Source organism: Armigeres subalbatus, chromosome 2, assembly GCF_024139115.2.
Source record: "Armigeres subalbatus isolate Guangzhou_Male chromosome 2, GZ_Asu_2, whole genome shotgun sequence".
Lineage (NCBI taxonomy): Eukaryota > Metazoa > Arthropoda > Insecta > Diptera > Culicidae > Armigeres > Armigeres subalbatus.
Genome location: NC_085140.1, coordinates 107,714,946 through 107,737,234, shown reverse-complemented (window position 1 = coordinate 107,737,234; position 22,289 = coordinate 107,714,946). Strand labels below are relative to the sequence as shown.

Here is a 22,289-nt window from a genome sequence, read left to right as displayed (position 1 = left end):
CTATGGGATGTAATAATCCTTTTTTCGTCCCACTCTTCGACTTCACATATGCACAGTAGACACAAGAATCAACGTATCGTTTCAAATAGTTCTTCATTCTGCGAAACCAGAACTTTCTGCGAATCGCCTCGAACACTTTGTCCACACCTTTATGGCCTAATTCATCGTGGTAGCTACGTGCGATTCTCCAGCGGGCACATGACGGTACCACCCACTTTAGTCCATCACTACATCGTCGCATTACACCTCCACCTTGCAGCGCATACTCCTTGTATATTTGTCTTCCGCGAATATCAACCGGGGATACCGACAAAACCGTCATTAGTTCATATAAGTGTTCATCTTCACGTTGTAATAACTTTAACCACTCATCGTCTCCAATACTAATCTGCATCACACTAGCCATCGCAGGCTCGGGTTCTTCTCGCAGAAACTCTTCCACCGGCTCAAACAGTCAGCATGCTTCATTTTCTCTCCTTTTCGATGGACCAGCTCATAGTCATACTCCAACAACTTTAGCATCCACCTTCCGACCACTGGTAATATTTGCTTCTTCGCGATAGTTTTCTTGACAGCCTCACAATCAGTCACAATTATCACGTGGCGGCCCAACACATACTTTCGAAAACGTTCGGCCGACTCTACTATGGCCAACGCTTCCAACTCGTAGCTATACTTCTGTTGCTCCGTTGGTGATGTTTTACGACTGAAGTAACTAATTGGGTGTAAAAGCCATCGTCCATTCTCCGTAATAAAGCCCGACAAACCGTGAGAACAAGCATCTGTATGCAGTTCGATTGCTCTCTCCGAGTCATACATCACTATCACTGGTCGGCTGATCAATACCACTTTGATTTTATCAAAAGCTAATTGCTGGCCAACGTCGTATTGGAACTCAGCGTCCTTTTTAGTGAGCCTTGTAACCCGAGCAGGAGCGACGACCTTGATAACAAAAATAGGTATGAAGTTGCCTTGCATAAGGGGTAGAATACCAAAAAATAATACCAAAAACTTATATGCAGAATACTTGGGGCATATGCTTAGGTATTTCAAAACCAAACGAATAATTATTGGTTATACATTTGGTATTGAAATTCAATTCAATAACTGAGTATGTTATGGTCCAAGTATTCTGCATATAAGTTTTTGGTATTATTTTTTGGTGTTTTACCTCTTATTGTGTGGTGTATGATTCATAATTGGTGGATAACTGTGAGCGTGTTTACTCTTTAGTCAGTTGACAGATGAATGCTTGAGCATTCATCTCACGCACATCCATCGCAGCATGCCTCGACCATCCGCGGCCTTCTCCATCGACCAGTCACCAAAGACGCACACGCTGCGCGACGACTGCTTCTGCCGGACCAAACCGCACATTTGGCGATCCTGCCATTTAATTGAAAAATATGGTAAGTGATATTGCTTTTTCCCTTTTATTGCTTTGGTTTGTGGAGCCAAAAACAAGTGCGTCTGGAAGATCACTTGCACCGGTTTCGACTCGCAAAGTCGAAGATGCTCTGGAAGAGCATCGGATTGCTTTGGCTTGTGGTGCCAAAAACAAGTGCGTTAGGAAGACCACTTGCATCGGTTTCGGCTTGCAAAGTCGAAGATGCTCTGGAAGAGCATCGGATTGCTTTGGCTTGTGGTGCCAAAAACAAGTGCGTTAGGAAGACCACTTGCATCGGTTTCGGCTTGCAAAGTCGAAGATGCTCTGAAAGAGCATCGGATTGCTTTGGCTTGTGGTGCCAAAAACAAGTGCGTTTGGAAGACCACTTGCATCGGTTTCGACTTGCAAAGTCGAAGATGCTCTGGAAGAGCATCGGATTGCTTTGGCTTGTGGTGCCAAAAACAAGTGCGTTAGGAAGACCACTTGCATCGGTTTCGGCTTGCAAAGTCGAAGATGCTCTGGAAGAGCATCGGATTGCTTTGGCTTGGGGTGCCAAAAACAAGTGCGTTAGGAAGACCACTTGCATCGGTTTCGGCTTGCAAAGTCGAAGATGGTCTGAAAGAGCATCGGATTGCTTTGGCTTGTGGTGCCAAAAACAAGTGCGTTTGGAAGACCACTTGCATCGGTTTCGACTTGCAAAGTCGAAGATGCTCTGGAAGAGCATCGGATTGCTTTGGCTTGTGGTGCCAAAAACAAATGCGTTAGGAAGACCACTTGCATCGGTTTCGGCTTGCAAAGTCGAAGATGCTCTGGAAGAGCATCGGATTGCTTTGGCTTGTGGTGCCAAAAACAAGTGCGTTAGGAAGACCTCTTGCATCGGTTTCGGCTTGCAAAGTCGAAGATGCTCTGAAAGAGCATCGGATTGCTTTGGCTTGTGGTGCCAAAAACAAGTGCGTTAGGAAGACCTCGTGCACGGGTTTCGGCTTGCAAAGTCGAAGATGCTCTGGAAAACATCGGATTGCTTTGGCTTAAGTGCCAAAAACAAGTGCGTTAGGAAGACCACTTGCATCGGTTTCGGCTTGCAAAGTCGAAGATGGTCTGAAAGAGCATCGGATTGCTTTGGCTTGTGGTGCCAAAAACAAGTGCGTTTGGAAGACCACTTGCATCGGTTTCGGCTTGCAAAGTCGAAGATGCTCTGGAAGAGCATCGGATTGCTTTGGCTTGTGGTGCCAAAAACAAGTGCGTTAGGAAGACCACTTGCATCGGTTTCGGCTTGCAAAGTCGAAGATGCTCTGGAAGAGCATCGGATTGCTTTGGCTTGTGGTGCCAAAAACAAGTGCGTTAGGAAGACCACTTGCATCGGTTTCGGCTTGCAAAGTCGAAGATGCTCTGAAAGAGCATCGGATTGCTTTGGCTTGTGGTGCCAAAAACAAGTGCGTTTGGAAGACCACTTGCATCGGTTTCGACTTGCAAAGTCGAAGATGCTCTGGAAGAGCATCGGATTGCTTTGGCTTGTGGTGCCAAAAACAAGTGCGTTAGGAAGACCACTTGCATCGGTTTCGGCTTGCAAAGTCGAAGATGCTCTGGAAGAGCATCGGATTGCTTTGGCTTGTGGTGCCAAAAACAAGTGTGTTAGGAAGACCACTTGCATCGGTTTCGGCTTGCAAAGTCGAAGATGCTCTGGAAGAGCATCGGATTGCTTTGGCTTGTGGTGCCAAAAACAAGTGCGTTAGGAAGACCACTTGCATCGGTTTCGGCTTGCAAAGTCGAAGATGCTCTGAAAGAGCATCGGATTGCTTTGGCTTGTGGTGCCAAAAACAAGTGCGTTTGGAAGACCACTTGCATCGGTTTCGACTTGCAAAGTCGAAGATGCTCTGGAAGAGCATCGGATTGCTTTGGCTTGTGGTGCCAAAAACAAGTGCGTTAGGAAGACCACTTGCATCGGTTTCGGCTTGCAAAGTCGAAGATGCTCTGGAAGAGCATCGGATTGCTTTGGCTTGAGGTGCCAAAAAAAAAGTGCGTCATAGTTTTCGGAAAGTGCAAGAAAAGTGTGTTTGGAAGACGAGATACTTGAGTAGATTCCAGGGTTTGCAGAAATCGCTCTGAATAGATAACGAACGATAAAAGATAAAAGAGAGGCAAAAAAAAACTGTTCCGAATCATAACAAGCCATGATAACAAATTTATCAAACTTGTATACAAGTGCGAAAAAAAAATAGAATCGGATAGGCAGCCCCCACAGAAAATGGTGATTCTCGCTTTGTTTTCACTCATTTCGTGTTGGTTACTGCACAGCTGTATAGAGCAACTTGAAATGCATCATCAGAGCCAGTACTCCCCACATTTGGAGCTTTCTAAAAGAAATTTATCATGGATTATAGACTCCCGAATCAGTTCTCTATCATGACAGCTTACGAAAAAAAGTCTCTCGCGATATGCTACACATCGTATATGTATACAGAGATGATAAGTGAGAGAGTTGTTTATTCTCTTTAGGTTTCAATCTCTGGTAGATTCTGATTGAGAAACGGATGCATCAGACGATGAAGAAAAAGCAAAATGTAGAAATGAAGTTCTTGCATTAATTAATTTAATCAGTATTCTAATAGAGCATATATTTGGGTTACTATTCAAAAATAGTGTGTCACACCAACATGAGTGGTATGATTTTGACAAGATCTGTTCAGCTACTTAGTTTCGTCGTCCGCATTAATATCATGGTATGTGGATTTAAGAAGATGAAGGAAGTTTACATCCGATTGAAAAGGGATGCTAAGTGAATCGGAGAAAGTCATCAATTCGTCGTAAGCGAAGTAGGGTATCGGAAGGTATTCCTGGCAGGCTATTGCGCTTTGGCTTACCCCTTCAAAGCCGCAATTACATCTTTAAGTTTGCTGTTTTTTTTTGTCTCTACTTTGGACTTCGTAAGACACTTTGATCGAACAGAGTAGATCGTCGTATCAAACTGTGTTCCTACGAAATGCTCATAGAACGATTGTTCTCTATCAGGAAAATAAGTCTTTGGGGCCCCTTAAAAAAAACACCAAGCCTTCTACGATGTGGTTTCTGATAGATGACAGTACAAAGTGAAGGGGAGGCAAATAAACCATGAATTGCATCAGCTATAGGGAGGGCGACCCATTGTTCACAGCAAGAAAAGTGGACGACTAGCGGTCCAGAACGTAGCCAGAATGTTGGACAAACATAAAAAAATGATTCTCAATAGAGATTTGCCGTGTACAAATAAGCCAGATACGCAAGGAGAAAGCTGGTTCCATCAGGAAGATGATTCACGGATTAGATTGTTTTTACTAATTCCAATATACTTGAACGCGTGTAATAGACAAGTAGTTCATCTCGAAATAAATCCGGTCTATGTAAACAAGATTCTGGTAATTTCTTTATTTCCTTGAATTCGACTGGGAACATGGTGAAATAAAATGGAATTGATGAGGATATTATACACAAAAGCCACAAATCAGCCATTTTGGAAATCATTTGTTTTTCAAGAGCACGAACTGAGAAAACCATAATGCGCATAGCGGTGAAACTTTGGTAAATCATTTTCTTACTCGTGCTAAGCAACCGACTTCAATCTCCGCCCAGTACAAACATTATTATGCTAGATTTGGACATTTGTAAATACGAGTAGAATAGCGTTTAAATAAACCCTTGAAAAAAAGTAGTTTAAACGTGAAATTTATTCTGTGAGTGGGAATAAGAATTCCATCTGTAAAGTTTTTGAAGATACATGTAAAAATCGCATGGTTTGGTATCTTTTTTTAATTTTCTTTAATCGGAGCAGAAGGGGAATGTGTGGTGTATGATTCATAATTGGTGGATAACTGTGAGCGTGTTTACTCTTTAGTCAGTTGACAGATGAATGCTTGAGCATTCATCTCACGCACATCCATCGCAGCATGCCTCGACCATCCGCGGCCTTCTCCATCGACCAGTCACCAAAGACGGACACGCTTCGCGACGACTGCTTCTGCCGGACCAAACCGCACACTTATGTAGGGCTAGTTCATAACAGAGTATGGTATCAATAACAGAATAAGGTATTATAGAGCCAATTTCTCCTGCTCGGGAAGTGGTTCGGCTATGATACTGAACTCTCTCACGAAGCGTCTGAAGTAGTTCGCTAAACCCAGAAACAAACGAACATTCCGCACACTAGTTGGAACTAGAAAGTCTTTGATCGCACAAATCTTCTCGAGCCCTGGTTTTATTTCACCTTCACTGATCTCGTGGCCTAAAAAGTTCACTTGCCTTTTCAGAAATTGCGTTTTCTCAAGATTCACTGTCAGCCCATTCTCCGATAATGCATTTAACAGAAGCTCAAACTTGTACATCACTTCATCGATATTCGCTGCTCCAAATGTAACATCATCTAAGTATGCTACAAATCCTTGTCGTCGAAGTGGTGCAATTACTGCATCGATCATACTCTGGAAAACTGCCATTGGACAACCCAAACGGCATCTTCCGATACTCGTAGTGGCCCACTGGTGTAGAAAACGCCGTGTATTTGCGGCTGTTTATCGATAATGGAATCTGATGATATCCGCGGAACAAATCAACCGCTACAAACAGCCGCCCTCCTACTAGTCGATTTAGGCAATCTTCAATAACAGGCATTGGCCATTTATCTTTAACCATTTTCCCATTTACGGCTCGATAGTCCACGATCATGCGCCATTCACCATTCTTTTTCTTCACAAGTACTGTCGGACTGTTGTACGGCGACTTCGATGGTTGAATAATCCCCGCAAAGAGTAAATCTTCTACCGTATCTTCCACTATTTTTTCACGGGCATATTCCAGCGGGTACTGCTTAGTGTAGATCGGTTTTCATCCACCAACTCAATTTGCATTTCGCAATTTTTAGCAGTGCTCATCTCCTTATAGTTCTTCGCAAAACATTGCCGATAGCGCTCAATTACACTCAGTATTATCTTGCGCCCATTCTCACCACCATCCACATTTATCTCACTAGCTGTTATCGACTCGTACGCCCGAATACTATTCATATTCGGTTGAGTACCACCCGTCTCCACCGATGGTTCGGAGATTACAGTGCCCTTACTGGATCGCTCTTCGGGAATTTTTTCGATTCTTACGCTTCCCTTTTCCTTGATAAACCGTATATCGTCCCGATCAATAATATCCCGATCAATAATCAATGAATTGGCCTGCACTTTGTTTGGCACTACCAGCATAGTCACTTCCAAATTCAGCTCATTCACTTCAACTCGCTCGAAACTACGCTCACGCACTTGCACTTTATTTCCACCAAATCCCACTAGTTCCATGCTGCAACCTTTGAGATTGTTCAAAATACCTCTGCAGCTTTCCTTTATTGTGGTCACCGCGGAACCGCAATCGTATAAAGCATCAACACTATGATCGCCTATTTTGACATTTTTGACGTAGTTGCTTCTTTGGCGTATCTCCTGCATCACTCTAGGGGTCGGTTTCCTCACTGAAGGCTTGGTGCAATTTTTAGCGAAATGACCTCGCTCGTTGCAGCGAAAACATTCGATATTCGCAGATAGGTGTGAGTTCTTCCTCTCACTACACATGGCTGCTACATGACCCACTCCACCACATCGATAGCATTTTACTCTTGATACAGTTTCACCTCTGGTCACTGGTTTTGACGAAGATCCACGTGGCGTCTCCATCGGTTTTAGTTGGTTGACTTCGGATAACCATTTTAAATGCTTTAGTAGTTCGGGTAACGTTTCAGCCTGAACGATCGTGCCATACCGACCATCGAGCCTGACACTATATACTTTATCGTGGCTTGATCAGGAAGCTTCCCTTTCTTCCCAACGCAACGTAACTGTAGAAGTACGTCTCTAAACTTTCACGGTTACTGCTGGTGTAGTTTCTTCCGATTCATCATAGCTTGATGTATGCTCACCACATCTACCGAAGTTGGGAAATCTAGCACGAGTCTGGTCTTGAATTCCGACCAAGTTTTAACACTAGTAGCAATAAACCAAAGTTTAGCTGCCCCTTGCAGGTTAGCTATGCCACATTGCAGCATCCACGAGTCATCTCCTCTGTACAATGCAGCAGCGATTTCTATTGATTCGATCCATTGTTCTGCCGTTGGTGTCGTGGGCACGTCAGGGTCGAATGGCACTGCAATGTCCTTAATATCACGAATATCGAACCAACGCACATTTTCTACAGAAAGATTTCTGATCGCATCGATTAGAAGCTTGACGTTCTCCATTGAATCATTTGTGCAACTCAAACGCTGTTTATATCGCGGATCTTGTGCGTTTAATTGTTCGAACAACTCACGATCCGATTTTTCAATAACCTTTTCGGATTCTTCTCCAGAAAATAAATTCTTTAACAGGCCAAAAGACCTACTACTACCCTCGCCTGAATCTATTTCGTCAATCACGTGCTCAGCTACTTCTTTGGAAATCTCTTCCAACTTCCCGTCGTGATCACTCATTACAACCCGGCAACACCAAAATCATTAAATTGGCCTATTTGCCTCGCGAACAGAGAAATGACGCTGACCTTATCACGCACGATTGGTATAAATCCTGTAATAGGGAAATACCGTGATACCAACGAACAATCAAAAGACGAGGTGTTCTCTTCTGTGGTACAAATTCAACTGATTTAATTTCCATAATTTTAATCTCTTTTGGTGCTCAATACAGATTTAACGCGGTACACATGTACCCGAACAAAATCAATTAGGGTGGTTCTTTCAGAACCCACTATTTCTTCTACCATTACACAATCTTGTTTAATACCTTTAAAATGAGTGGAATTTATACCATAGTAAATTTTAGAGTTTGCATACATGCGCACACATACATGCATGTAAGTGGTCTGATAGTGTCTCAAAACATACTCACATTTGCTATCTAGCTTCCACTGAAGAAATTTTTGAAATTCCTTCAAATTTTTACGTTTTTGCTTTCCTGAGAAGATTGTTTGGTACATGCTTCTATATGTTCCTCAATTAAATTCAAATTGTTTCTTTGAAACAAATCAGAAAAATAAGCTTATTTCAATATCATATCATTCGTTATAATTATATTTTCAATATTAAAATGAATTTGTTCCAAATACCATGCATATTATTTCATAGTTCATGAGATTTATTGATAGATTAATAAGTAACACGCCTGCGTAACGCATACAAAGCGAAATTATAGACACTTCCGAAGGAAGGGTCAAAAATCTTAGAAGTTTATGATAACTATAACCTTTCCCTTCAAAATTTATTATTCGCTAAACGATTCTATGATTTTTTCAAGATAAACTTTCTTAAAGAAACAATATTTTTTCCGACAAATAATCATTGAAATGCTATTTTTTAGATTTTAAACCCAGATCAGTGCAGCACTTTTTCAGTTTTTGTGTGATAATGGCTTGAGACCATAAAAGATTTATACCAATTTCAGGAAGCTTACATGTCAAGCTATTCGAAAATCATAAAGAATCCAGGATGTATGTCATTCTTAATGATTACAATAATTGATTACACAATACAATGCAATTTGCACCGATTTATCAGCACCCTATTTGGCACACCCACGCCCTAGAACGTGGACGCGCCTCTGATCATAAGGCTGACACGATGATACTTTTATGCCCGAAAATTTCCAAGCCCGGAAAGGAAATCAAACCCAGCCACCCTCAGCATGGTCTTGCTTTGTAGTCGCGTTAAGAAGGCTAAGGCGAGCCCTTGAACATTAGCTGCGTCATAATTGAAGCAGCTCAGTTTCCCTTCCTTTCCTACTGAAAAATTGTATTTCCTAACCTCGACGGAACCGTGAGTCTTTCGGCTCCATGCAGGGTTACTGTTTCTAATAATTTCCGCATTGATACTGTATATCAAAAGGGTGCTGTATATTCCTTTTTTTCGGTATGAGATGTAACAGAGTGAGATGGAAAATGGAATAGTTTCCCTATATTCAAAATGCTTTTATATGGCAATTCCTTGAAAATAACATCTTGTCTATAATATGCTTACCTCGTAGCCATCGCAACAGATAATAGTCATCGTGTTCGGGTTTGAGCACATCTGCCACCTGCCGTCGAAACTGTAACAATAAAAGAGACACAATACAAATTAATAAAATTTATAGGTCTCCGCCATAAAAAATCTGTAGGGCCAGATTTTTCAGGGTCAATAGTTCCTTCCACGCAAAAGTATTCTACACGGACGCAATAATGCTATATGTTCGCCTATAGCTTACTAATCATAACAATTGGTTCAATATCGATCGTTTAAATACAGACATATGGACATAGCTTTGTCGTTTTAATAACATATAAATTTAAATTCCATTAATTAGCGCAACGCAGCTACTCGCAACAATTAGTTTTATCTTTCCCTTGTAATTTCAATTTTCACTTTCGTGAAAACGATGTTATCCAATGAATATTTGAAGTGGTACTTCTGTTTGTCAGTGATTTGATTAATTCCTGTTAAGGTATTTAATTGATACTCTACCACTTACCAGTGCAGCAAAAGAATGCTGCCAGTAGTCGGTTACATAACGTAAATTTCCTATCACACGTAGATGTCCTTGAGCGTGAGCTTGACAATATTAATGGACTGGACTTGATCGTCGCCACGATCGGCGGCCTGCACCGCTAAATAAATATAGTGGTGGGTACAGAACACATGCGAACGTGCATTTGATATTTTCCGCCAAACGTAAACTTTGCCTCATATACATGTATAGCAGCACATCAGGTACTGCTAGGGTAAAAGGGGAAATGAGTCTGCGAATGACGTAACGATCGTTAAAATCTGGACAAAAAAATTGTCACTCTATGTGCAAACTAATTGTAGGGAGGATGATAATGAAGAAGATGTGCAACTCATTAGTCATCGTGTGAAACACCCGCTTGAGAATGTCGAGCCTGGCTATCTGTACATGCAGTGCAGTTGTTGTGTTTTGTAAGTGCAAACGATCTTCCACGATCAAGGCGATTTTCTCCCTGATCTTTTCGCCCTCTCGCTGACTGGGTTAATTCGAACTACCGGCAAGTGGTCATCAGTAGATCGAGCAAACCGCCGCCAATAATTATTGGTAGATTAGCCTCTCATTACTGTCAATGATAATTATATGTACGGCTCGAGGGATTGTCTACATTGATTGAAACTTTATTCAAGCGCTAGTACGACGATTATGATAACGATGGTAACAAACAGCGTCATAGGACATTGTAAATTTCTCTTAGAAATTTGTAGACTATATGTAACCAGCGCTTTTCACTAAGAGTACTCAAAATATTACCCCATTATGAGGTACATGTGCTCATATTTGAATTCATGACAAATTGTTATAAAGAATAATAAAGGAAAAAGAAAGATGGAAGAACGAAGAAGGATGAAGGAAGAAAAAAGAACGAAGAATGAAAAAGGAAGAAGGAATAAGGGAGAGGAATAATACAAAAGGAAGAAGGAGAAAGTAGAAGGAAGAAAAAAGAAGAGAGAACTAAGGAAGAAGAAAAAAGGAAGAGTGGAAGGGAAAGAATAAAAAAGAGAGAAGAAGAAGGAAGAAGGAAGCAGAAAGGAGAAGGAAGGAGAAAAGGAAGAAAGTAGAGAAAAAGAAGAAGAAACAAAGAAGGAAGATGAAAGAATGAAGACAGAAGGAAGTGAAAAGGAAAAAGGAAAAGCAAAGGAGAAAGAAAGAGAGAAGAAGGAGGAATAAAAAAGAAGAAGAAACGAAAAAGCAAGATGTAAGAATGAAGACAGAAGGAAGTAGAGAGAATAAAGATGGCATAAGGAGTAAGAAGGAATTAAGAAGAATAAAAAAATAAAAATAAAGATCGCTATTTTTATACATTTGTAGTAGGGGAACGGTTCAGCACTTCATCCCATAGCTCCTATTTCCATCCCATCAAAAACAAAGCAGTGACAAAGAATTTGGTTGGTTTCTTATTCTTGTGTTTTTTCATCAGTGAGCACGCGTGTTAGCAAAAGTTTTGCGATGAGATGAATATATGTTCAGTGTGATGGAAGCCGGAATAGTTCCCCTACATATTATCCAAACGCTTTCAGCTAAATATAACATCAAATAGGATACAGTGCCAAAACCGATAAAGTCACTGTATAAAAAACGATCCTAGGGGTAATATTGTTTTTTTAAATTTTCGTTCGGACCTGTAATAAGCTGATAGGGCATTTAAAATGTACAAATTTATTTTTATTTTTCTGAGCAAGGCAGTACATATAGACAGTACTATTTAAACATCGGGAACAATAATGGTTGAAATGCTTAGAGTACAGTTCTTCAGTCTAATTGAAGAAGAATCGAACAGAAAAGCCTATTTCCCACGATTCTGCTCATTTGATATTTAACGAGTACTTCGCTCTGTTTAAAAATGCATGTGAAATTTTAATTCGCCGGTACTAAGCCGTAGGCACGCACCCAACTGTACACGGGCCGGTAATTCAATATAATTATAATTCACTGTTTCAATGCTGAATATTGATATTCCAAGTACAATGAGAATTATTCATGCGAAACTAGCTCAAAGCGTGCACGCAAATGATTGTTTCAATATGACATGAGTACAAGCTGACCAATTACAAGATTGCTCGATACTTATACGGGGAATGATCCATCAATTACGACACATAAAAATAGTTCAATTCCGAACCGTTACGCATTCTGTTGACAATTTATTATTGTCATGCTTCTCGGAATGTACATATCCTTCGCCCTGAAGGCATGACGTAATGTATGAACGGTCTGTATTGGGAAACGGGTTATTGCCAAGGAAAATTAAATAAGTGCGTGTCTTTCAGATAGCTTCTGAACATGTTTCTAATCTGGTTTTCACACACTGACATGGCACGCGCTCAATTCTTTCATATAATTCGCGAATACGAAGGTGATGCCTCTTCTCTCTTCTTATGTCAAAAACTCATTGCTTTCTGTCAGAATGTGCGTGAAATATGGCCGCCACTCCTTCTCGTTCTACCACAGTGAAATCCCATAAGGGACTGTCAGCCTGTGCGTGAAGAATTTACCTTGATAGTCTCGAATACAGGATTGAGTATGGACACCTAGAAGAAAAGCGTCTCTTTCAAGTAAAAAACTATGTAAAGGTTCCCCCAAACACACGCCTCCTTTCAAGAGGCTCGGAAGCCTCCTTTCAAGAGGCTCGGAAGCCTCCTTTCAAGAGGCTTGGAAGCCTCCTTTCAAGAGGCTCAGGAAGCCTCCTTTCAAGAGGCTCAAAGCCTCCTTTCAAGAGGCTCGGAAGCCTCCTTTCAAGAGGCTCGGAAGCCTCATTTCTGGAGGCTCGGAAGCCTCCTTTCTGGAGGCTCGAAAGCCTCCTTTCTGGAGGCTCGGAAGCCTCCTTTCTGGAGGCTCGGAAGCAGTGTTGTAAAATGTCATTTGCATTATTTTTCATAATTTTCCCAGAACTTTTTTCAGTAGTAAGCTATCAACTATCAAGTATGGCAAACTTATAGCGCTTAAATGTGGCTACAACTTTGTCTAACAAGACATTGCTGTAAATATGTAATCTGGGGCGTGGGAGGCAAAATGTCATTCAAATGACATTATGTCAAATGACACGTGACATTTTGGAGAGATTTCACTCTCTAGCCTCAGATGTTATATTTAGAGCAATGTACCTTTGGACAAAATATAGCACTACTCAAGCGTTATGCGTGCATCTAAAATTTTAAGTAAATTTGGCTTCGAAGAAAGTTATGAACAAATTAGTCAAATGACATGCAGATGACATTTTACAAGCCTGCTCAGGAAGCCTCTTTCCAATAGGCTCAGAAGCCTCCTTTCAAGAGGCTCCGATGCCTCCTTTCAAGAGGCTCAGAAGCCTCCTTTCAAGAAGCTCAGAAGCCTCCTTTCAAGAGGCTCAGCAGCCTTCTTTCAAGAGGCTCAGCAGCCTCCTTTCAAGAGGCTCAGCAGCCTCCTTTCAAGAGGCTCAGAAGCTTCCTTCCAAGATGCTCAGAAGCCTCCTTTCAAGAGGCTCAGAAGCCTCCTTTCAAGAGACTCAGAAGCCTCTTTTCTAGAGGCTTAGAAGCCTCCTTTCTAGAGGCTCAGAAGCCTCCTTTCAAGAGGCTCAGAAGCCTCCTTCCAAGGGTCTCAAAAGCCTCCTTCCAAGAGGCTCAGAAGCCTCCTTTCAAGAGGCTCAGAGCCTCCTTTCAAGAGGCTCAGAAGCCTCCTTTCAAGAGGCTCAGAAGCCTCCTTTCAAGAGGCTCAGAAGCCTCCTTTCAAGAGGCTCAAGCCTCCTTTCAAGAGGCTCAGAGCCTCCTTTCAAGAGGCTCAAGCCTCCTTTCAAGAGGCTCAGAGCCTCCTTTCAAGAGGCTCAGAGCCTCCTTTCAAGAGGCTCAGAAGCCTCCTTTCAAGAGGCTCAAGCCTCCTTTCAAGAGGCTCAGAAGCCTCCTTTCAAGAGGCTCAGAAGCCTCCTTTCAAGAGGCTCAGAAGCCTCCTTTCAAGAGGCTCAGAGCCTCCTTTCAAGAGGCTCAGAGCCTCCTTTCAAGAGGCTCAGAGCCTCCTTTCAAGAGGCTCAGAAGCCTCCTTTCAAGAGGCCTCAGAAGCCTCCTTTCAAGAGGCTCCAAGCCTCCTTTCAAGAGGCCTGGAAGCCTCCTTTCAAGAGGCTCAGAAGCCTCCTTCCAAGAGGCTCAGGAAGCCTCCTTCCAAGAGGCTCAGAAGCCTCCTTCCAAGAGGCTCAAGCCTCCTTCCAAGAGGCCTGGAAGCCTCCTTCCAAGAGGCTCAGAAGCCTCCTTCCAAGAGGCTCAGAGCCTCCTTCCAAGAGGCTCAGGAAGCCTCCTTCCAAGAGGCTCAGGCCTCCTTCCAAGAGGCTCAGAGCCTCCTTCCAAGAGGCTCAGAGCCTCCTTCCAGAGGCTCAGGCCTCCTTCCAAGAGGCTCAGAAGCCTCCTTCCAAGAGGCTCAGGCCTCCTTCAAGAGGCTCCAGCCTCCTTCCAAGAGGCTCAGAAGCCTCCTTCCAAGAGGCTCAGAGCCTCCTTCAAGAGGCTCTCAAGCCTCCTTCCAAGAGGCTCAAGCCTCCTTCCAAGAGGCTCAGAGCCTCCTTCCAAGAGGCTCAGAAGCCTCCTTCCAAGAGGCTCAGAAGCCTCCTTCCAAGAGGCTCAGAAGCCTCCTTCCAAGAGGCTCAGAAGCCTCCTTCCAAGAGGCTCAGAAGCCTCCTTCCAAGAGGCTCAAGCCTCCTTCAAGAGGCTCAGAAGCCTCCTTCCAAGAGGCTCAGAGCCTCCTTCCAAGAGGCTCAGAAGCCTCCTTCCAAGAGGCTCAGAGCCTCCTTCCAAGAGGCTCAGAGCCTCCTTCCAAGAGGCTCAAGCCTCCTTCCAAGAGGCTCAGAAGCCTCCTTCAAGAGGCTCAGAAGCCTCCTTCCAAGAGGCTCAGAGCCTCCTTCCAAGAGGCTCAGAAGCCTCCTTCCAAGAGGCTCAGGCCTCCTTCCAAGAGGCCTCAGGCCTCCTTCCAAGAGGCTCAGAGCCTCCTTCAAGAGGCTCAGAGCCTCCTTCCAAGAGGCCTCAGGAAGCCTCCCTTCAAGAGGCTCAGAGCCTCCTCAAGAGGCTCAGAAGCCTCCTTTCAAGAGGCTCAGGAAGCCTCCTTTCAAGAGGCTCAGGCCTCCTTCAAGAGGCTCAGAAGCCTCCTTTCAAGAGGCCTCAGAAGCCTCCTTTCAAGAGGCTCAGAAGCCTCCTTTCAAGAGGCCTCAGAGGCCTCCTTTCAAGAGGCTCAGAAGCCTCCTTTCAAGAGGCCTCAAGCCTCCTTTCAAGAGGCCTCCTCCTTCAAGAGGCTCAGAGCCTCCTTTCAAGAGGCTCAGAAGCCTCCTTTCAAGAGGCTCAGAGCCTCCTTCAAGAGGCTCAGAGCCTCCTTTCAAGAGGCTCAGGCCTCCTTTCAAGAGGCTCAAGCCTCCTTTCAAGAGGCTCAAGCCTCCTTTCAAGAGGCTCAGAAGCCTCCTTTCAAGAGGCTCAGAGCCTCCTTTCAAGAGGCTCAGCTCAAGCCTCCTTCAAGAGGCTCAGAAGCCTCCTTTCAAGAGGCTCAGAGCCTCCTTTCAAGAGGCTCAAGCCTCCCCTTTCAAGAGGCTCAGAAGCCTCCTTTCAAGAGGCTCAGAAGCCTCCTTCCAAGAGGCTCAAGCCTCCTTCCAAGAGCTCAGAGCCTCCTTCCAAGAGGCTCAGGCCTCCTTCCAAGAGGCTCAAGCCTCCTTCCAAGAGGCTCAGAGCCTCCTTCCAAGAGGCTCAGAGCCTCCTTCCAAGAGCTCAGAAGCCTCCTTCCAAGAGGCTCAGAGCCTCCTTCCAAGAGGCTCAGAAGCCTCCTTCCAAGAGGCTCAGAAGCCTCCTTCCAAGAGGCTCAGAAGCCTCCTTCCAAGAGGCTCAGGCCTCCTTCCAAGAGGCTCAGAAGCCTCCTTCCAAGAGGCTCAAGCCTCCTTCCAAGAGGCTCAAGCCTCCTTCCAAGAGGCTCAGAAGCCTCCTTCCAAGAGGCTCAGGCCTCCTTCCAGAGGCTCAGAAGCCTCCTTCCAAGAGGCTCAGGCCTCCTTCCAAGAGGCTCAGAGCCTCCTTCCAAGAGGCTCAGAAGCCTCCTTCCAAGAGGCTCAAGCCTCCTTCCAAGAGGCTCAGAAGCCTCCTTCCAAGAGGCTCAGAGCCTCCTTCCAAGAGGCTCAGGCCTCCTTCCAAGAGGCCTCGGAAGCCTCCTTCCAAGAGGCTCAGAGCCTCCTTCCAAGAGGCTCAGAAGCCTCCTTCCAAGAGGCCTCAGGCCTCCTTCCAAGAGGCTCAGAGCCTCCTTCCAAGAGGCCTGGAAGCCTCCTTCCAAGAGGCTCAGAGCCTCCTTCCAAGAGGCTCAGAGCCTCCTTCCAAGAGGCTCAGGCCTCCTTCCAAGAGGCTCAGGCCTCCTTCCAAGAGGCTCAGGAAGCCTCCTTCCAAGAGGCTCAGGGCCTCCTTCCAAGAGGCTCAAGCCTCCTTCCAAGAGGCTCAGAAGCCTCCTTCCAAGAGGCTCAGAAGCCTCCTTCCAAGAGGCTCAGAAGCCTCCTTCCAAGAGGCTCAGGAAGCCTCCTCCAAGAGGCTCAGAAGCCTCCTTCCAAGAGGCCTCAGGCCTCCTTCCAAGAGGCTCAGAAGCCTCCTTCCAAGAGGCTCAGAAGCCTCCTTCCAAGAGGCTCAGGCCTCCTTCCAAGAGGCCTCAGAGCCTCCTTCCAAGAGGCTCAGAAGCCTCCTTCCAAGAGGCTCAGAAGCCTCCTTCCAAGAGGCTCAGAAGCCTCCTTCCAAGAGGCTCAAAGCCTCCTTCCAAGAGGCTCAAGCCTCCTTCCAAGAGGCTCAGAGCCTCCTTCCAAGAGGCTCAGAAGCCTCCTTCCAAGAGGCTCAGGCCTCCTTCCAAGAGGCTCAAGCCTCCTTCCAAGAGGCTCAGGAAGCCTCCTTCCAAGAGGCTCAGAAGCCTCCTTCAAGAGGCTCAAGCCTCCTTCCAAGAGGCTCAGGCCTCCTTCCAAGAGGCTCAAGCCTCCTTCCAAGAGGCTCAGAAGCCTCCTTCCAAGAGGCTCAGGAAGCCTCCTTCCAAGAGGCCTCAGGCCTCCTTCCAAGAGGCTCAGAGCCTCCTTCCAAGAGGCTCAGAGCCTCCTTCCAAGAGGCTCAGAGCCTCCTTCCAAGAGGCCTGGAAGCCTCCTTCCAAGAGGCTCAGAAGCCTCCTTCCAAGAGGCTCAGGCCTCCTTCCAAGAGGCTCAGAAGCCTCCTTCCAAGAGGCTCAGGAAGCCTCCTTCCAAGAGGCTCAGAGCCTCCTTCCAAGAGGCCTCAGCCTCCTTCCAAGAGGCTCAGGCCTCCTTCCAAGAGGCTCAGAAGCCTCCTTCCAAGAGGCTCAGAAGCCTCCTTCCAAGAGGCCTGGAAGCCTCCTTCCAAGAGGCTCAGGAAGCCTCCTTCCAAGAGGCTCAGAGCCTCCTTCCAAGAGGCTCGGAAGCCTCCTTCCAAGAGGCTCAGCCTCCTTCCAAGAGGCTCAGAAGCCTCCTTCCAAGAGGCTCAGAGCCTCCTTCCAAGAGGCTCAGAAGCCTCCTTCCAAGAGGCCTGGAAGCCTCCTTCCAAGAGGCTCAGAAGCCTCCTTCCAAGAGGCTCAGAAGCCTCCTTCCAAGAGGCTCAGAGCCTCCTTCCAAGAGGCTCAAGCCTCCTTCCAAGAGGCTCAGGCCTCCTTTCAAGAGGCTCAGAAGCCTCCTTTCAAGAGGCTCAGGCCTCCTTTCAAGAGGCTCAGAAGCCTCCTTCCAAGAGGCCTGGAAGCCTCCTTCCAAGAGGCTCAGGCCTCCTTCCAAGAGGCTCAAACCTCCTTCCAAGAGGCTCAGAGCCTCCTTCCAAGAGGCTCAGGAAGCCGCCTTCCAAGAGGCTCGAAACCTCCTTCCAAGAGGCTCAGAAGCCTCCTTCCAAAGGCTCAGAAGCCTCCTTTCAAGAGGCTCAAGCCTCCTTTCAAGAGGCTCAGGCCTCCTTTCAAGAGGCTCAAGCCTCCTTTCAAGAGGCTCAGAGCCTCCTTTCAAGAGGCTCAGAAGCCTCCTTTCAAGAGGCTCAGAGCCTCCTTTCAAGAGGCTCAGAAGCCTCCTTTCAAGAGGCTCAGAAGCCTCCTTTCAAGAGGCTCAGGCCTCCTTTCAAGAGGCCTCAAGCCTCCTTTCAAGAGGCTCAGAGCCTCCTTTCAAGAGGCTCAGAAGCCTCCTTTCAAGAGGCTCAGAGCCTCCTTTCAAGAGGCTCTGAAGCCTCCTTTCAAGAGGCCTCAGAAGCCTCCTTTCAAGAGGCTCAGAAGCCTCCTTTCAAGAGGCTCAGAAGCCTCCTTCCAAGAGCTCAGAAGCCTCCTTCCAAGAGGCTCGGAAGCCTCCTTCCAAGAGGCTCAGAAGCCTCCTTCCAAGAGGCTCAAACCTCCTTCCAAGAGGCTCAAGCCTCCTTCCAAGAGGCCTCGAGCCTCCTTCCAAGAGGCTCGGAAGCCTCCTTCCAAGAGGCTCGGAAGCCTCCTTCCAAGAGGCTCGGAAGCCTCCTTCCAAGAGGCTCGGAAGCCTCCTTCCAAGAGGCTCGGAAGCCTCCTTCCAAAAGGCTCGAGGCTCAAGAGGCTCGAAATTCTTCTTTTAAAGTGCTAAGAAGCCTCCTTTCAAGATGCTCAGAAGAGGCTCGGAAGTCTCCACAAGTCTTCAAAGTTTTATAGGAAGCTTCTTGATGTATGAGCTTAATTTGGATTGGAACGTTGCTCTTCAGAACGAAAATTTTGGAGAGCTTTATATCCAGTTAGATTTTAGGTTCGATCTTATGACTTACGCTGACCTTCATTTACAGCAAAAAAATAGGGGACCTCAATGAATGCAATAAAATCTAAGGAATTCCTATCAAGAGAAGGTTGAGACCCGCTGTTCTAAAGTATCTACTATTATTCCTGCTTTGCTGGACGAACGTTCCATTCAAAACGGAAGCCACGCACAACTGTCATTTTTATTATTCCACGCATGACAGTTAATGCATGGCATCCGTTTTGAATGTAAACGCAAGTGCATTTAGTTTCAGATTCCAGGAGGCTTGTCCTTAAGTTGCTGTTGATAGAACAATTACACAGAAAAGATTCTAGGAAACCTTACGCGACGCGACTTACGAGAATATCCGGACACAGAAGATGTCGAAGTTCGCAAAGAAGTTTTTAACTTGGCGAGCGGTTTTTACTTGCGAAAAGCAGAGTAGCAGAGTTACCGTAAGCACCATAAATGCACAGGTGTATTTGGAAAAGTGTCTCCAAAAGCGGCATCTTCCTCGTCCTGAAGGCTCACGATGGTACGATGATCTTCTGGCCGTAGTCGTCATCATGCCACTACACGAAGGACGTGTGGTAGTGTATTGGTATGAGGCCCAAACTCTCCGGAACTACACCCAATAAAAAAAGACTGAGACATTATGAAGAAGCACCTTCTAAAAGGATCTAAAGTGGTGAACAATGAGAAGAAATGAAGGAAGCATGGGTTTATAGGAAAATAATGGTTGACTTTGAGGTTGTGCTGAACCTTATGGCCGTGGCTAAGGCCAAGGTTCGCGCATTCTGAAAATGAATTAATGTTGCCAAAACTAACTTCCATTGTTTGTCATGAACTAATCAATAAGATAAAAAAATCAAATTCATATAGAAAAAAAGCTTTTGATTGTTTCTTTCTACTACCTGAAAATTCGTTGATAATCGGAAAAACGTATGAGTTTTGAGAATGAATTTTGCGGATTTTAAATGGTACACCCTTCGTGTACCTACCTGCATATTAAACAAACCAAATGGTTTAAACAATTTTCTTCTTGGCCAACAGTAGCACCTAAGGCCTATATGCATATTGGTGCTTTTTCCGCTTTACCTGCCTGTCTGTCCGAGGTTCATCGAAGCATCGACTCTAACCCAACTGCAAGAGTGCATTGAAATCAATATGTAAGCGCTAATGTTTATACGCAAAATTAGCAACGCTTAGATATGGTAGATCTATTGGGAAAGCTAAAGGTTGTTTGTTAATTAGAGTGGACTTCACTTGAAATTCCAGACAAACGTATATAACGTTTATGCGTTATTGTTATTGTTTTAGTAAAATTGTAAGGTTGTATAATTAAATCGACAATTCAAGTCATATTTTATAGGAATTTGTAATGTTTTAGTTCTAGAACAAAAGTGGCATGTAAAAGTTGCATTTAGGCAGTGTTTACCTCAATTCCCATACACGCCCATCAAATAATTGTGCATGCACGCCTAGAATAAATAAACCATAAATACAAAATCACGACATCGCCATCAATTACCATTAAACCACTATACTTAACGTGCCCTTGGTAGTTGACATTCTGCAAACACCTGCTCAACGTCGACTACATGTCCAAGGCGTTGGAGGTGTGGGATGCTGCTGCAGCAGCTGCAGTCTGCATCAGGTACCTATCTATTGCAGCTCGTGCTATAAAGTTTTTCAGTTCCAACTAACAAACGAGATACTGAGAGCGTGAAAACCGAATTCCCCATACGAATACTGAACCAGTTTTCTATAAATGGTAACTCGTTTTAGGATGCGTCTATGTGAATGCAGAGAGGTATACATTTACCAGCTACTCCGCAGACTCGGACTTGGAGGACAGTCTACGGGGACCGGCAATCCATATCCTCCACAGCAGTGAGTCAGTCAGTCAGTCAGTGGGTAAACCACTTTTGCACTGTGAGAGAATGCAGTTCGCCCTCAGGGCCAGCCTAGAGATGCAATGCCATCGAACTCATTCATAGCCGAATCGCTAAGCCAACCCTATTTTTTTCTACGATGAGCCGTCATAATCGAATCACGCTGCGCGTGCATCAACTTGCCATGCTGATGCTGGTCGTGGCAGCCGGCGCGGCGCGGCGGCATGGAGGGTGGCGGTGCGCCATTTTCACTCATTTCCATATTTCCTATTCGCGGGCTTTTTTTTCCGCACACGAACACACCACAGCAGAGGCTTCCAGCAGCAATAGACATATTAGCTGAAGTGGGAATGTATCAACCACCTTTGGCTGAGCGTGAGCGTGAGCGGCCGTTGATGTCCGCCAGACTTGCTTTGCTATGAAGCGAAAAAAGTTGTTCACCTTCACCAGATATTATGCTATTTTGCTTATGGCGAGAGGGTTACGCTGCATCGCATTGCCCTTCTTGTGCAGCCGGTGATGATGTTTGGGTTACCTGTTTCCAGTGTATTTGTTTTTTGTTTGTGTACATATAAAGACCTGATTGTTGGTTATTAGATATGAACAGCAATGCAGATAACCTGGTCGTCTGTGGTAGGTACTTTCTGACGAAGGAAAATTCGAATCCGGATTTAAATTCTGGTCCTGTCGAACGAAGACTTCGTGGTTGCAGTTTTGTTGGTTAATCCATTGTGCTTATTGCTTTACGAATTTTTAAATTGGTGACATCATCGATAGCTTTTAATCAATGGGGATATGGTAACGAGCTTGAAAGTTTGATCGTAGCATATATTGAATTCTCGGCTCCAGATCTCCCGAGTAGCACACATATTATCACAAAATGGTTATAACAACCTTTTCGAGACTAAAATCAGTCACAAATAAGTGGTACAACATAATGCGACTGAATTCTGTTACTTTGGCAGGAAGTTCATGAGAAGATAGTCCCAAGGCGTTACTAACCTGATTAAGCGCCATTTGGGTGGAGTAAGTCCTAACGCAAGAGTGGATGGAAGTTGTCGTTTGAAAGCTATAATTCACCGCGTGATCACGATGCCACAAAAATCTCTATTGCAGTTGTTGATGTTCCATGAGATTCCAACGCTGCATTTTGACATGATCTGTTATGTTAAGACACGTGTTTACCTGCGTTCCAAATATTTATGTTCCGGTCAGACACATCCACTTGACTAGATTGTTCGGAGACCTATCTCTGTCGCTGTCGCATGCCAATCCGCTCAATATCGAAGTATTGACCTGCTCCGCTGAGTCCGTTCCCTATGTTAGGGGCGGCCCAAAACAGTGTCTGACCCGTAGCGGGCAGCCGAACAAAAATGCAGCTATTTCAATGATGGCAACCCCATCACGTGGTTAGATATCGCAGCCCTGGTAAGGCGGCATACCGAAAAACCAAGAATCAACCCCGACAAATGTAATCGAAAATACAGGATTAAACAGAGAGGGAAACGTTTAACGGAAACTGACCCAACCGGCACGTGTTGCCCTCCTTGTTCCAGAGCTGCAAAATATGAATGTGGAGGTTGCAGCGCTTCAGAAGATTCGATGGCGAGAAACAGTAGAACGGGAATTCCGCTCAGTTGGCCCAATTGCGGGTACCTCATTTGCCGATTCAATGCGAAAGGGTCATATACCCAAGACGATAATCAGCTGTCAAAAATCGGTTTTAGATAGATACAAGATACTCGGAAACCTTCTTTTAAGAGGCTCGGAAGTCTCCACAAGTCTTC

At 45.1% G+C, this 22,289-nt stretch overlaps 1 protein-coding gene across 5 annotated transcripts in view; it reads right to left on the bottom strand.

Annotated features, from left to right (window-relative positions):
- The window catches only part of LOC134210613 (SEC14-like protein 2), a 71,753-nt gene that overhangs the window by 16,555 nt on the left and 32,909 nt on the right, over positions 1 to 22,289 (bottom strand). For all 5 annotated transcript variants that reach the window (XM_062686751.1, XM_062686755.1, XM_062686752.1 and 2 more), the window contains exon 3: positions 9,405 to 9,474. In XM_062686751.1, the coding sequence (XP_062542735.1) occupies positions 9,405 to 9,474 (70 nt within the window). The remainder of the gene's footprint in view (positions 1 to 9,404; positions 9,475 to 22,289) is intronic.